A 16,330-nucleotide genomic window follows, 5' to 3' on the forward strand; every position below is an offset into this window, starting at 1 on the left:
ATGGACTCCTAACGTTAGTTTTGAGGGGAGCTTTGATGAATTTTTCACCATGCTTAAACAATATAAACTTAATGTATTTTGCCAAGGTAAATATTTCTTCTAGTCATTAGTAGCATCTTGAAAATAAGGCATTTTTAGATTGACCCAGAGATATTTTTGTTGACCGATCCTGCATTCTAGTGTTTAAAAGTTGGTGTTTTAATTTTACCTCTAAGAAGGTGGATTCGAGAGCCTCTGGCTCCTTAGATTAATATTCTTTTTCAGTCTAATATAAATTCTTTTACAGTTAAAAGCATAAATATTTTATTGAATAACCATTGGAACTCTTTCTTCAGGATATAAAATAAGTGCTTGAATGGATTGATGATTTGCTGGCAGATTTTTTCGGGACAGAAGAAGCAGCAATGAACACAGCATCTCCCTCCCTGTGCGTTTTTAAGACTCGCTAGAAAATTGTAATAGATGAGGTGTAAAGGAGGGGCACACTACCAACATTTATGTGGTAATTTCAGGCTCTTAAATTCCTAACTGGTAGTGAATGGGCTATCGATGTGAATGCTCATTTTGGGGGCCCATTTATGGGATAATTTTTGGCTCTTAAATCCTTAATTCGTAGTTACAGGTCAATTGAATTGAATATTTTAAAAGAAAACGGCTTCTTCAAGCGGGTAGTAGTCTCTTTTCCTTGTTACTGCAAATGATCGCAGGATTCGCAAACACTATTCTCTAGATGACTAAGCCTTACAAATTGACGCCAATTGAACTCGCTCTTTCACCAAAAGAGCACTTTTAGGATAGTATGAGTAAATTTATTAACAATGAAACAAAATCCGATGATGGAAAATTAATTTTGCTTCAAAATGCCCTTTGACGGGTTGATAGGGATAAACCCTACCACAAAAGACCACTCAAAGTAAATGTCACTGATCGAAATCCACCTCCAAGTTCTGAAACTTTGAAAGCGCCAAAACGGGAAGAAAAAGTTTTATCTAAAGCTTTATCTAGTGTTATAGACCTAATGCGTTATTCAGCCATATCGTAAGCAAAGTAAAAGACTCTTAACCTATCTAAATGAAAATTAACATATACTAACTGATGTCATAAAGAGTGAAGGTCTAATCTACTGCAAGAGTTAAAATTTAGTTTATTTGGCATCAGATTCAATTGCAAATCATAAAAGACTTGAATCATTTGATAGTCACTTGTATAAATTTTTAAGTTATCAAATTTCCCAAAAAGTCTTAATGGGAATAAACATATTTTAAAATGATTATGGGAATATGAAGAAATATAAAAAGATGTTTTTAAATCCAAAGGGGGTTGATGATTTAAAAAGCATCAAACGAAGGCGTCTTAATATCAGTGCATCACCTATAAGTATTCAAAAGCTTAGCGATCACTTCACATTGTGTTTATATTCAAAATGGTTCAAGGTTTGAAACATGTTTTTAAAAATACTGGTGAATGGGGGAGTTTAAACTCTCCCACCAAACTTGCCCGAGTCTCTGGAGGTGAAAAGAAGTTGGTGAAAGCGTCTTTACAAAATGAAACCAGTTATACTCTTCATCAAAATAAAACAGTTAGCTGTAATCATTATCGAAGAACTAAAGCCTTTTACCCAGTGCATATATTACAAGCAGATCTTCTAATTCTAGATGAGATTCAAAGACGTCACGATGACCCGTACAAGTATATTTTACTTCCAATCAATGTTTTTAGTCACTATATATATGTCGTTCCATTGCGTTAAAAGAGAGATGATGAAGTTGTAGAGCCCATGAATTTATATTTGAAGAGGGTTTATATAGAAAAGTTCAAAAAGATCGGAGTTGTGAATTTGTCAATTCACATACAAAAAAGGTTTTATTGGAAAAAAAAATAATACAACAATTATCATAGTCATAGTCCGATAAAGCTGGCATTGGCTGAGCGTTCGATAAGAGCAATTCGGCTTTTGATACTGCTGTTTTTATTCAAGATTTGGATGAAATCATGTTGATTTGTAATCGACGTCCTTATCGATGGCTGTCCGATCTTAGTACTCTTGAAGTTCATCATAGTAAAAATACACTTGACATTTTTCTTAAACAATATTCTAATGAAGGAGGCAAGTGAAAAAGAAGAAATTTAACGTTGGTGATGCAGTCCGAATTAATCGAGCTACTAATATTTTTGAAAAGGAGAAAAATTATGATCCACTGAACTTTTAAAGTGTCAAAAGTTTGGGGCACTAAACCTCTTACGTATAGTCTACGTGATATGAACAATGAAGAGATTCTTGGCTGGTCTTACGAGTATGAATTGCAAAAATTTAAAAACAACGGAATGTATCAAATTGAAGGGGTACTAAAAAATTGAACTCGCAGGGGTAAGCCACAGTTGTTTTTTCGCTGGCTAGGATACAAGTCTGATTTTGATTCTTGGATTGCCGTTGAAGACGTTCACAGTGCCTAATGACTCTTATGTGATGTTCATGTTCAATATCTCTGATCCCCTCTGTGATGATTTGAATAACACTAGTGATTTTTGGACAAAAATTTTCCTCACTATCAAATTTAAAGGAAAGTATGAAGTTGCTCTTGTTGATTGTTTTCTTAAAAATAAATATGATATCCTGAGAAAAGATCGTACATATAACATAAAACTTTGAAAAAACGATTCGCCAATATATGGCAAGGAAGAGGAATGGGTAAAATCACTTTACACTGATATGTACCCGCATCTCACTTAAAATAGGTATCTTTCAATTTAACTATTCAGTGGAACCGTCCAAGATCTACATTTTCTCTCCCATAGAGAATGAAATGATTCATCTCAACGGTAAATCAAGAGATATTCTTGGTTTTAAACGGACTATAATCGAGGGTAAAAGTGCCGGAAGCATCATTAGTATGGAACGAGTTATTTTTGCAGACTATCCGACGGGATTTTTTATTTGGCAATTTTATTTTTTTTATGCATTCTTTGTCGATACATCGAGAGTTGTTAACACCGCTGTCCCCCTTCTGCGTATTCTTGAAGGAAAAACTACTCATGAACACAATTACGACTGCAACATAATGCACCTTCAATATATTCCAGCCAACACTCCGTCTTTGGAACTCTGTCAGTTCACATTAGGAAGTGGATTGAGCGGTGCTCTAGCAATAACAAAAGAGTTGACTGCGATTACATGTCATTTTTGACCCATTCAATAACGAGATGGCTAACATAAAAAATATTTTGTTGGTCCTCATATTGATTGCTATGTTGCTACTCTTAGACCACGACAATTGGGTCATGGAATAGACTATTACAGTGTTCGTTCCTCAATGCCCGGCTACGGTGCCGGCAATTAGTTTGCTAAGCTGTTTTGCTCTGCATTAGCTAAAAAAAAATATATATTGCACTGGTCTCCACGGATATTGTATCCTTTCCGCTACACGGTTGGGGCTCTTGGAAGAATTAAAAAAAATTATTTCGAAAAATCTCAGGTCCGGCGCGCGATCTCTGTGTGAACTATTTAAGTCACGTTAAAGCGGAAAAGGTTCAAAATGGGCGAGAAACCCCTCATCACTCATCAGTCTCAACTGAGACTAGAAGCTCAAAACATCCCACTTGTTAAAGAAGAAAAAGAAACCAAAATTAAGGATTGTTAGATCGAAAAAGGATTGCTTTTCCTAGAAATGACGTATCTACCACATAAAGATTTTCGTCTTTCAGTTACCTCCTCTCTAAATCTTTCAACACGGAAAATGGCAATATGAGTGAAAAACACGGTTACAATGAACATTTTTATCCAGAACAACCACTCTCTGGAAAAATATATTTTCAAATTTATTCCAGTGATGAATAATTCATAGATTTCACTTTAACATTTATAGGTTTGCGTGTAAATGTCAAAAAACCTAGCAATGAATAACCAAGTGTACCCGAGGGGCTTCCCTATGAAAATTGTGTACTACATAATTTTTTAGACAAATAAGTGTTTACATAAGTAGAAAGTTGGTGAGCACAAGCAACACTCTTTCAAATTATACAATTTGCTAGCTGTTGGGGTGGCGCTACGTGCCACCCCAACACCTAGTTGGTGGGGGTGCTTCGCGCCCCCCAAGCCCCCCCCCCGTGCGTAAGTCGTTACGCGCCATATTAGTTACGCGCCATTGTATTTGTGTCCCTGTGTCCCACCTGTGAATATATATATATATATATATATATATATATATATATATATATATATATATATATATATATATATATATATATATATATATATATATATATAACTACGTAAAACTTGCGAATATACAACATTCTTTGCTGTCCCATTGTCTATGCTTATAAATAGATTGTCAGGTTTACCGACTCTTGAACATGCAATATATAATTGTCCATGGGAAAAACAATCCGTATTCAGATCTGTACCTCATTATTCTAATGATTGCCCTTGCGTTTTGTTGATGTTGATTGCTAATCGAACATTTCCTGTGTCCCTGTCGTCATTTATATATCCCCCTGTGCCCCCCGGCGTCCCCGTTGTAGTTGTATCCCTTTGTCCCGGTCGTCATTTATATTCTCTGTGTCCCGGTCGTCATTTGTGTCCCGGTTTTTTTTTCTTTTTGGTTTTTTACCTTTTTATTTTTTTCCTTTTTTAAAGTTTTTTCTTTTTAGGTTTTTTCATTTTTTTTAGCTTTTATCGCGCCATATTAGCTAAGCGCCATTGTAGTTGTGTCCCTGTGTCCCACCTGTGAATATATATATATATATATATATATATATATATATATATATATATATATATATATATATATATATATATATATATATATATATATATATATATATATATATATATATATATATATCGATATATATATATATCTTTTTAACTACATGAAACTTGCGAACATACAACATTCTTAGCTGTCCCATTGTCTGTGCAAATAAATAGATTGTCAGGTTTACCGACTCCTTGAACATGCAAAATATAATTGTCCATGAGAAAAACAATCCGTATTCAGATCTATACCTCATTATTATAATGATTGCCCTTGAGCTTTGTTGATCGTGATTGCTAATCGAACATTCCCTGTGTTCTGGTCGTCATTTATATATCCCCTCTGTGCCCCCCCGGCGTCCCCGTTGTACTTGTGTCCTTGTGTCCCGGTCTTCATTTATATTCCCTGTTTCCTGGTCGTTATTTATGTCCCGGTGTCCCAGTCTGTAATTTCGTCAGTCGACAAACGTGACGTCAGTTGACAAACGACTTCATGACGGCATACAGCTCAATCCTTATAATGACGTCAGTCGACAAACATAACGTCAGTCGACACACAAACATGACGTCAGTCAACAGAGAAACAACTTATTTATACATACATAGATTTCCATTTTATGTTGATGACTAAAATGATCTATAAGCTATTGAGAAGCAAGGCTATTTGATATGAATATAAAATGGACACTGCAACTACCAATATACTCAAAGATGCGACAACTAAAGATTTGCACTTTGTTGGGAATATAAATCACGAGATATTTAATATATCTTAATGGTTACTTCTCAATGTTAAGATAGATATAAAGCTACAACTCGCTCCATTCAGTTTTATCTTGTGAAAAGCACTTGCCACTGCACCTGATATAACAGTCTCTCTCACCTCGCTGATACTTCATGTATGAAAAGAAGAAATTATTAGTTCTGTTGCTTTGGCAAATCAAAAATTAAGAGCTAGTGGGAATATTATATCAAACTGCTCATTCCACATACAATTACTGCGACATATTACTACTGGGCACGTACCTACACCGATTTGTCATTTTTCAATGGTGAAATTCCTTCAGAACTTGCAGTGGTTTCTGTAAAAAGTGCAACTGCTATAGGATCATGGACAAATTCTGCACATGAATTTGAAATGTTTGGACTTTAATCTTGTATGTAAAGTAAATGGATTTTTGACTCTACAATTTATCCTTTGATAAATACTACAAGACCCTTTATGAATTGGCAATGCAATCTCTAGATCGAGATTCACAACTATTTAAATATTTTATAACCGAATAAATGTTTGAAAAAACTCATCGTATTATTGTATTGGTTTTGTCCAGTACTCAGGATATGTCTATTGTCCGAACAAGTACAGTACAATTAGAGTGTACTTTTGTCGAATCATTGGAGGAAAATATAGCATTAATCCAGCTGAATCAATCTGAAACTTGTTCGAAAATTACTCCTGATGGCACTGTTATATTAGACGTGGTGCCATGAACACAAATCAAATAATCAATGTATTCAATTTGGATCCCCACAAGTCCAAATATAAATCCTATTGCAAACCCTCGGATTTCCTGAACCACATTCAAAGTGTTAAAAATACCCTTATCATTCTTAATAGCAGCCCATTAATTGTAAAGACGGGGGATTGGCAGTACATCTTTCAAACAACGAAGAATATTGAATTTTTCAATCCTCTTGGCATATTGTATCTATTCTACATACCTCAAATTAAAACTTTTTTGAACAAAGTGGAAAATATATTATTCAAAATTGGGCGCGAGTACAAGATCTCCAAAAGCTACCAAAAGCTATGGTTTTCATGCACTATTATATTTAATTTTTGATGTTGCGGATATACAGTGAATTTCCTTAGCGTTTATGGTGACAATCCTCAATGGAACGATATTCTAGTTGAAAATACTCTTTCCTACCTGTATAATATAAATTTAAGTGCCCTAAGCGTGAAATACTTTTAAAATGTTCTTGAATTTGTTTATTAATTAAACTTGTATGTACAAAAATCTGTGTCCTTTGGATTTCTTCTTCCACGTGTAGGTAACGATCAGAAAAGGTAAGTTTTGGCAGCTCGTCAGGATTCAACTTTTACTCATCCTGGTATACAAAGTCAGGGCCACATTTTCTACAATAAAATGTTACTTCATTTTTATTACGTCTCCTCGTAAAGTCGACAGTACTAAGGATTGATTTTATAAAATACAAATGTTTTAATTTGCTTATTTCAAGCAATGTCAAATACGAAACTTATTTGACTTATTTCTTGTTGCCTTGTAAAATGGTAGTGGTTAAAAGCAAAACTGAAATATTTTGTTGTTTTGTTTTAATTAATATGTCAATAAATTCAGTAAATGCATCAGGGCCTTGACATAAAAGTTTCTTAGAATAGTCCAAAGACGAAGAATCATTTCTCCTCTATTTTAAGCATACTTTGAGGAAATATTTTCCTTTGAAGAGATAACTCTTAAAATCATCATATAGAATCAAACGTTTTTCCAAAGTCATTAGATTCTGTATGATTTTTTTGGTTCTGAAACCCAGTCGTTTCTATTCCTGACACTCTCACTACTGATGATAGACAAACAAGGAATCTTTCTTGCTAGTAACAAACTTACTCCATCATTGTATGTTGATTCAGATAGTTACCTTCAATATATTTAATTATTGCCTTTAATTTGTCTCGTAATCTTTGTATATGCATTATATACACTTTTGCTGCAGACAACTCCTTGTAATATCTACTGCTACGTTAGGTACTCTAGGTTTTGTTTCACCACTGCTACAGTCTTCAACATCCAATAGAGTAAAAGCATCCATTACTAACGAATAATATCCTCGATGTTGACAGACGGAACTATTTTTCAATACTGAGGTGAGTGAACCGTTAAATCTAATATGTTACGTTTCTTTGACCTTCGAAAGCAGTGTTTGCTGGATTATAAAGTCCAATGGAACCAAAACAAGTCACGTTAGATTAAGTCATCTTCACCTGTAAATATTAGACCATGATCAGTTTGGACAATGTCCTTACCTTAGGGGTCCCTGAAGGTTTTTTTCCTAGCTCTCCCGGGGTTTTTAATAAAAAACACTCTATTATGTAACATTTGCACAACTAAACAAACCTTATTATGTAGCAACCACTCAACCTTATTATGTAGCAACCACTCAACCACCAAAAACCCCCTCGTGGGTTTTTAAACACTCAAAGAAAAATCACTCTCTATTACGTAAGATACACCTGCATCTTTTTGAAAAAAAACGTTTCTTATTACTTAACATGCACCTGTGTCTTGAAGAAAATTAATAACACCTATGTCTTAGGGGGATCGCCGTTAAACTTCTTCATCTTAAATTGTTAAAGGAATAAGAGAGTAGCGGCTATTTTTCATTCTAAAATTGTTGAGGTGATGCTAATAATAGATTGCTTTTCAATAATTATAAGTCGTTTGGCCGTTACAGAATATTTTACTCAATAGCATTTTGCCAAAAGCTGATGTTTTGTGCAATCAAATGACAGAAAATGTGCAGTGGTGCGAGCTATTTTGCTATTTAAAAATGGTATTACAACTGTTAATTTCTATTCAAATGAGCTTCTTTAATATTCTAGGCTAACTGGTTCGATACTAACACTCCTTGAGAAAAAAACGTGCATCCGTGACCATCCTTGTCTGAAATCTTCTTTTTACAAGTTTCACATTTATACATATTTGAATTGTAACGAATACAACATTTTATAATAAGCTGAACCTGATGGCGGAATTTTACATGTGTTCCTCCCGATCTTAGAATATTCTATATCTTATACTAAAATTAGACAGTTCTTTTCTGGCTCTCAACTTTTGATCTCAACTTCGATCAACTTTTGATAGGTCAATTAATTTGAAAAAAAAATTATTCTGATGTATGTATTGTTACCAGAAATACATTTTTTAGTTTCAGTTACTGTTAGTACGAGTCAGTCTTTACTTCGGTATCCGTTACTATGAACTATGCAACGATGCTTGTGTTTTGCGACCATCCTCTATAATTGGAATATCCATGAGCTCAACTTGTTGCTCTGTAGGCCGATCACACGAGTTTATAAAAGGGAATCTCAGAACTAAGGCCCATATCTCCAAGTTACGGGCTAAAAACTTCCAGAAAATCATTGTTTTTATGGTTTTCTCCATAATCTCGATCGTTATTACCGTATTGTTTTATTTTTGCGAATTCCCCCCTCCTCAGCGTCTATCAGAGACGAAAGAAGTTCCTTTACGCACCCATACATTTGGGCAGGAAAATTGTCTCTTTCGAACCTTATGTTTAGTTAGTTTGTTTATATCGTCTTGTAATTGTTATGTTTAATGTGTCTGCAAAAATCCCCTTGAGACTTTAGGACTCATTTGAGTCTTGTCATTTTGCTCTATACGCTATAATTTCTCAGGCGAAAATTAAGTGAGCCAGTTCATCAACCCGGTGGTGTTGCAAGGACTATTTTAGTTACTTCATTAGAATGTGGTCTGGATTTGAATCACGACAAAAATGATTTGTTAATTTAGACGCCATGAAAATAGGATTTGCAAAATCATTTAAAGTCTCAGGTACAACAGTAGCAGATATATTACTGAAGTAAGTCTTTTCAATTTATGTTACTAGGCCAAGAACATAGTCAGAACCCAGACGCTTCCGGGGGAGGGGTAAAGATGTCATTTTAGTTTTTTTCATAGCCCAGAGCTAAGAATTATCTTTGTAAAGTTAAGACTGCAGACGTTTGTCTGATGTTTTTAGTTTGCTATTTTTTGTTCTTTTTCGCCAGGAAAGTGAAGGTTCAAATTAGCCTACATACTCCCATCGTTGTGCCCTCTAAAATTTCATCTGCATATTTATATTAAGAGTCCCCATTGCCAAGTCAATATTAACTGCATATTTTATGCAAGCTATTTTCATTTTTAGGAACCAATGCACGCCGCTTGGTATTACTACCTCTTGAACTGGGATCTCAGTACATAACTTTTGACACCTTCAAGTCAATTGGCTTTTTCGGAGTTTTTAGTCGATAGCTTGTTAGCCTTTTTTTGTGGCAAAATTGTTGTTTTGTGCCATTCAATAGGGAAAATTTCCCTTTATTGTGGCGCAGTCGTTTTGTTACTTAAAAGGACGCTCGAGCTTCCAATTTTCATATGAATGAGACTTCTTCCGATTTTATAGGGCCATTTGGTTTGATGCGATCACTCCTGAAAAGAAAAACAAAAGAGCAAATAAACCCCCATACTTGATTGGGAAAAATGTAACATTTCGCTTTTTTTAGATAGGGGCTTAATAACTTTTTAATAGAGTTCTGTGATATCTAGACGGTGTAACGTTCATATGGGATATAATTTGTATAATTTTTCTTTTTCAAACTTTCTACGAATTGTAACATTTTGTGGACAACTATAAAATAAAAAACTTTAGATATTAGAATCGCCATAAAAAGCCATTTCTTATGTATATATTTAACCAAAATATTTGTTCTAGAGTTTTTGTTACTTTTAGCGCAAGGTTGCTCCCTACTTTTAGCTTTTTACCACAAGCTGGTTAATGACACTCTGCCCTTTTGGGGTGTATTAGAGCAGCACCACTACCGTCATTAGTGGTAAATATTACTTGACGTAAGGCCTTAATGGCAATTCATTCAGTTTTACCGTTGTAGAAAAGTGTTTTTTTTTATCTTTATCTCTTTTTCCTTCAAAATTCCTTTTTCAAGCATATTGAAAAAAACCATTTGCGAAGTAAAAGTTTTTGCTTGAGCAATCAATCACTTTTTAGTGAAGAGTATATAGTCCACCTAGCCTTTTGGGGGGTTAGAGAGTTGGCAACACCCCTCTTATTTAATATTGTTTCATCTTTAATTTGATTAACGCTTGTAATTAGTGTCTGTTTAATATTTGGCTTCTTTGTTCATTTTAATTACTTTTCGGTTTTAAGTTTTATTTCTTCATTCATAGTAGTCTCTGCTCATTGCTGGTTTGACATCTTATGCAAACTTATGCAATCTACTTATGCAATCTACTTATGCAATCTACTTAGTCAAACTACTTTCTATTTATTTCAAGCTTCAAGTTTCATGTGCCCCTATTTTCTGTCTTGTACTGCCTATTTGGCAAGATTATGTAAGGCTCTCGAAAATGGTTGGTTTATTTATTGATTATTTTACCTTTGTTGTTTATTTATTTTTGTTATATGTTTATTTTTGTTTTATTTTTGTATTTTGTTTTATATTTGTTTTATTTTATTTTTGTATTGTATGGTCGGTCGGTTGACCTGGATGATGTACTGAGTTTGAAGTTAATAGCGTATTGCCCATAGATTCCTGGTTGAGGCAGAATTAGAATTAAATTTTATTAAAAATCAATGCTCCTAAAAACAAATATACCAACAAAACTAGTTAAGCGCAGGTAAAATCTATGTTTTTAGAAAAGCTCCAACAAAAATAAGCTACATCTTGTAGATAAGCTCCAAAGAAGAAGTTAATTTATATAATTTTCCAGAGAAATTATGAAACGGATGTAAATAAACAGAGTTATTTATTGAAAGTTTTGTTTTTCGGTTCATTTGTAAGATATGGTGAGAGTTGTTGGCTTAGAGAGGGCAGCTGTGTGGATAAAGCTGTCTAATGAGGCGTTGTATGGTGTGGTGGGAGGTAACGTTTAAAAGTCTCACGGATATTTCTGTACAACCCTGCGTCACAGAGTTGATTCTGTCCATTAGTCAGATACCTTTAAAGCAATATAGGGGGGAATTAAAAATTTATTATGATCAAATTTATATAAAATTCTATTTTTTAAGGATATCCTACTTCTATGGAGAATATTTCGATCTAAAAACAAAATCAATTGCGTTCGCAACCCTAAAGCCTTCCATTCCCGTCAATGTTTCAAAATTTAATGTATTTATTGAAGATGAGAGGTGGAATCTGACAAATGTCAAGAAAATACTAGGAAAAGATTCTCTCTACATTACAATTATGCGAAACCCTGTTGATCAATTTGAATCAATGTTTCATTTTATGGATATGAGAGAATTTTATAACGTATCCTCTTTTAAAGAATTCATCCAAAATTTAAAGAAAGATAAAATTAGGAGTGACAGATTTAAGGAGCTTTTTGGACGAAACCAAATTTCTTATACACTTGGACTCGATGAGGAATCTTTTGATAATGAGACAGCTATCAATGCATTCATAAACAAAGTTGATGACAGTTTCGATTTTGTAATGATAACAGAGTACTTCGATGAATCAATAATCCTGTTGAACAATTTACTTGGAACGCATATTGGACAGATGCTATATGTCCCTAAACTTGAAAGACAAAAGGATATGAAGTACAAGCTATCTACAAATCAAAAAATATTACTGGAGAGATGGCTCAAAGCTGATGTAATGCTTTACAGCGCTTTTAGAAGGTATGCTCTTATTTTTATAATATTTTTCCTTGCTTGCAATTGCTTAGCAGTATATATATATATATATATATATATATATATATATATATATATATATATATATATATATATATATATATATATATATATATATATATATATATATGTATATATATATATATAGTGTCTGTCTGTTACACTATTTACAATAAATTAAGAAGAAAAAGAAAAATAAAAGAAAGAACAAAAAACAGAAAAAACTAAAAAAAGGAAAAAAAGAAAAAAGCTAAAAAATAAAAAGAAAATACCTAAAAAAGGAAAAATCTAGGTGGCGCTGGGGGGGCGCCTAGCTGACCCTCCACGTGTTGCTGTGGCGCGCAGCACCACAGCAACGCGTGGCAGGTGTCAGCTAGTATATATATATTCACTCGGTCCCTGACACTCGGCACGTGGGGAACCTTGAATATATTTGATTTTCAAATTACGAATTATTATTATTACAGTGCAATGCGGTGGAAAATCAGCAATTTGAATTGAATTAAGTAATTTTGGCGCGACTTGAATCCCTTTTTATCCTTCACAAAATCATGCATTTTATAGGATTTGTATTCTCATGGAATTTGTTCTGATTCTTGCAGTTGCTTCTCTTCTAACCGCAGATTTCTTTGCACATTATTTTGTTTACGATTTCATGTGATCCTTTTTTCACTCGACTTCTAGTTGCAGATTTTATTGTCCATTTCCTTTTTGATTCTTTGTGATGCTTGCTCTCGCAAGTCATCTAGCCACGGATGTCGTTGTGCTTCTGTTTGATTGACCATTACCTCAGACATTTTTCTATGCTCTTTGCTTTAGCTGTTCTGATTGACTCATTATATTGTATAATTTTCCATGATACAGATACAAAAAACACTTTTTCTAGCTTTCCCAAGCAATCATATTTTTGCTTTTACCAAGTTTTTATATAATTCAGTAGTAACCAGGCATGTTCCATTGCACATACGTCTGTAATATCTAAATTGAGCCTTGGCATAATTATCGTGTTATTCTTTAGTTTCAAGCCACAGGATGGTAAGTCAGGAATTTCAATTGAATTAAGAAAGTTTGGTGCGAATTCAATTCCTCCTTCCTTTTTATCCTTCACACAAACATAGCTTTTGGAATTTTTGTATATAATCCAGGGAGGCGATCGAGAATCTCTGCATTGACTTCACTTACTTATTTTTGAGCGGTGCATGGAATATCTAAATTGATCTACCCGGTGAAAATAACCCTCATGGGAGATACCCCACTGGAAATACCACCCCCCACAGAAAATACGCCCCGTGAGAAATACCCCTCCACGGAAACTATCCCCCCGCGGAAAATACTCCTTCGTGGGAAATCCCCATTGGAAGAAGACTCCCTTGTGGAAAATATCCCCCTCCCTAGTGTGAAATTCCTCCCAGAAAATCCTCCCACGGAATCACACCCCCTCCCCCACTAAAAATTCTCCCCTAGGATTTTTCCTCGCGGGAAATACCCCCCCCCCCCCCGAAAAATACCCCTCGTGGGAAATATCCCCTGAATAATACCTCCAAAAAACCGTGGAAATACCCCCTGTAAAATTCTACCCCCCCCCCACATGACTGGTTCGTCTCCAATCCCTTTGGACTTTAAAAAAAGGACTAGGACTCTCAATTTCCGATCTAATGAGCACACTATGAAGTTTCTGCGATCTTGTAGTGGACGTGTGGATGAGGAAGTGGCAGGCCCCCTCCTGTACGGAATAAGTTCTGCTCCCTTTGTGGTTTAATGTTAAACTTTACTTTCATAAACAGCGGAGACCAGAAATATTCCCAAAAATAACAAGGGAGTATATGTCAATTTCCCATTTTGATGCGTTTTTTTTTAAGTTTATTTTGTGCCCCCCCCCTAAAAAAGAGCCTTTGCTGAAAAATACCTTTTTCTAGCTTTTAACAATCAAAAGTTAATCTTTTTCAAATGAAAGTACGCTAAGAAAAATTTTTCACCCGGGATTGTCCGCAAGAAATTGTCTGTGTGGAATTTTCTGCTAGAATGGAATTGTGTTTGCAGAATTTTCCTGGGGGGAGGGGTATTTTTAAGTGAAAAAACTCCACGGAGGAATTTTTCTGCTGGGGGAGGGTTTTTTCTTGAAAGGGGAGCCGGATGTTTTCTGGGCAGGGGATAAACCCCTAGAACCCTAGGGGGATACCTTCCAACAGGTGCTCGTACTCGTATCCGGAACTTATTGGAAGTATATATCACCCCTCCTAAACTAAATATCATATGGCTTATAAAGCTAGGTATTGATTTTTAATCATTTTGCAAACCTTGTGTAAAAGCAAAGAATAGCTGACCCCCAACCACCCACTGCATTTCCTGGCTGAAGGACCTTGAAAGGGAGATCAACAAGGGTCTGCAAAGTCAAGTGCTATATTGTTTACCTTCTTTTCTGATTAATTAGCCCATGACGTGATTTCGATCACTCGATAAGTAACCAGCCCCAGAGGCATCATGCTTTTGGTATTTTATCTGTTTCTAGTTCAGTCTTTTTTTTGTAATCAGAAAAACTAATAGTAAGTTTCTTATCCTTTTAAAATTCCTATAGTTTGTCATTCTTGCTTGTGTTATAGATTTTTGGGGAAAATATGATTATTCATAGGAGGGTGATACTCCTGTATTGTTGAGACATCCTCCAAGTGAGAAAATATTCCTGGAAGTGTGGCTCTAAAGATTTAGCCATTTCGTCGAATCAAACAGTTCGTGGTAACGAACTGTAGTAAGGAGCGACCCGGCTCAATAGTAACCAAAACTCTAAAAAATGGAATTTTGATACCAATAGCTACATCAAAAGAATCGCATTTTAATGCTGGTTTTAAATATATAAGTTTCATCAAGTTTAGTCTTACCCATCAAAAGTTACGAGCCTGAGAAAATTTGCGTTATTTTAGAAAATAGGGGGAAAAGCCCCCTAAAAGTCATAGAATCTTAACGAAAATCACACCATCTGATTCAGCGTATCAGAGAACCCTACTGTAGAAGTTTCGAGCTCCTATCTACAAAAATGTGGAATTTTGCATTTTTTGCCAGAAGGCAGATCACGGATGCGTGTTTATTTGTTTTTTTGTTTTTTTGTTTTTTTGTTTTTTTTTTCTTTTCCCCAGGGGTGATCGTATCGACCCAGTTGTCCTAGAATGTTGCAAGAGGGCTCATTCTAACGGAAATGAAAAGTTCTAGTGCCCTTTTTAAGTGACCAAAAAAATTGGAGGGCACCTAGGCCCCCTCCCACGCTAATTATTTTCCCAAAGTCAACGGATCAAAATTCTGAGATAGCCATTTTATTCAGCGGAGTCAAAAAACCTTATAACTATGTCTTTGGGGACGACTTACTCCCCCACAGTCCCCGTGGGAGGGGCAACAAGTTACAAACTTTGACCTGTGCTTACATATAGTAATGGTTATTGGGAAGTATACAGGCGTTTTCAGGAGGATTTTTTTGGTTTGGGGGAGGGGTTGAGAAGAGGGGGATATGCTGGGGGAACTTTCCTTCGAGAATTTGTAATGGGAGAAGAAAATTTCCATGAAGGGAGAGCAGGATTTACTAGCATTATTAAAAAAAAAACAATTAAAAAATAAAAGTGAAAAAGCTTTTTCAGCTGGAAGTAAGGAACAGCAATAAAACTTAAAACAAACAGAAATTATTACCCATATGAGGGGCTCACCTCCTTCTAATACCTCGCTCTTTACGCTAAAGTATTTTCGGTAATTTCAACTACTTATTCTACGGCTTTTGTGATTCAGGGGGTCATTCTTAATGAATTGGGATAAAATTTAAGCTTTCGTGTAAAGAGCGAGGTACTGACGATGGGGCGAATCCCCTCATATATGTAATAAAAACATGAGAATACAAAAGTTCTTTACGTAAGCTAATTTATAAGTTACGTAAATCTTTTACCAATAAAAAGATTCGTAAAAAATTAAAAGTTCTAGTTGCCTTTTTAATTAACCAAAAAATCGGGGGGCAACTAGGCTTCGTCCCCCGCTCTTTTTTTCTCAAAATCATTCGATCAAAATTATGAGAAAGCCATTGAGCCAAAAAAAAAATATGCAAATTTCGTTTTGATCATTCCTCTGCGGAGAGCCAAAATCAAA

General features: G+C 34.9%; 1 protein-coding gene across 3 annotated transcripts in view; it reads left to right on the forward strand.

Annotated features, from left to right (window-relative positions):
* The first annotated feature begins 9,203 nt into the window (after positions 1 to 9,203).
* LOC136029175 (galactose-3-O-sulfotransferase 3-like) overlaps positions 9,204 to 16,330 on the forward strand; it is a 38,306-nt gene continuing 31,179 nt past the window's right edge. The window contains exons 1-2 of one of the 3 annotated variants that reach the window (XM_065707290.1): positions 9,204 to 9,379; positions 11,579 to 12,196. In XM_065707290.1, coding sequence (XP_065563362.1) covers positions 9,315 to 9,379; positions 11,579 to 12,196 — 683 coding nt within the window. In that variant the 5' untranslated portion in view covers positions 9,204 to 9,314. The remainder of the gene's footprint in view (positions 9,380 to 11,578; positions 12,197 to 16,330) is intronic. The other 2 variants (XM_065707291.1, XM_065707292.1) reach the window with 2 other exon arrangements.

Source organism: Artemia franciscana, chromosome 7 (assembly GCF_032884065.1).
Source record: "Artemia franciscana chromosome 7, ASM3288406v1, whole genome shotgun sequence".
In the NCBI taxonomy this organism is placed as follows: domain Eukaryota; kingdom Metazoa; phylum Arthropoda; class Branchiopoda; order Anostraca; family Artemiidae; genus Artemia; species Artemia franciscana.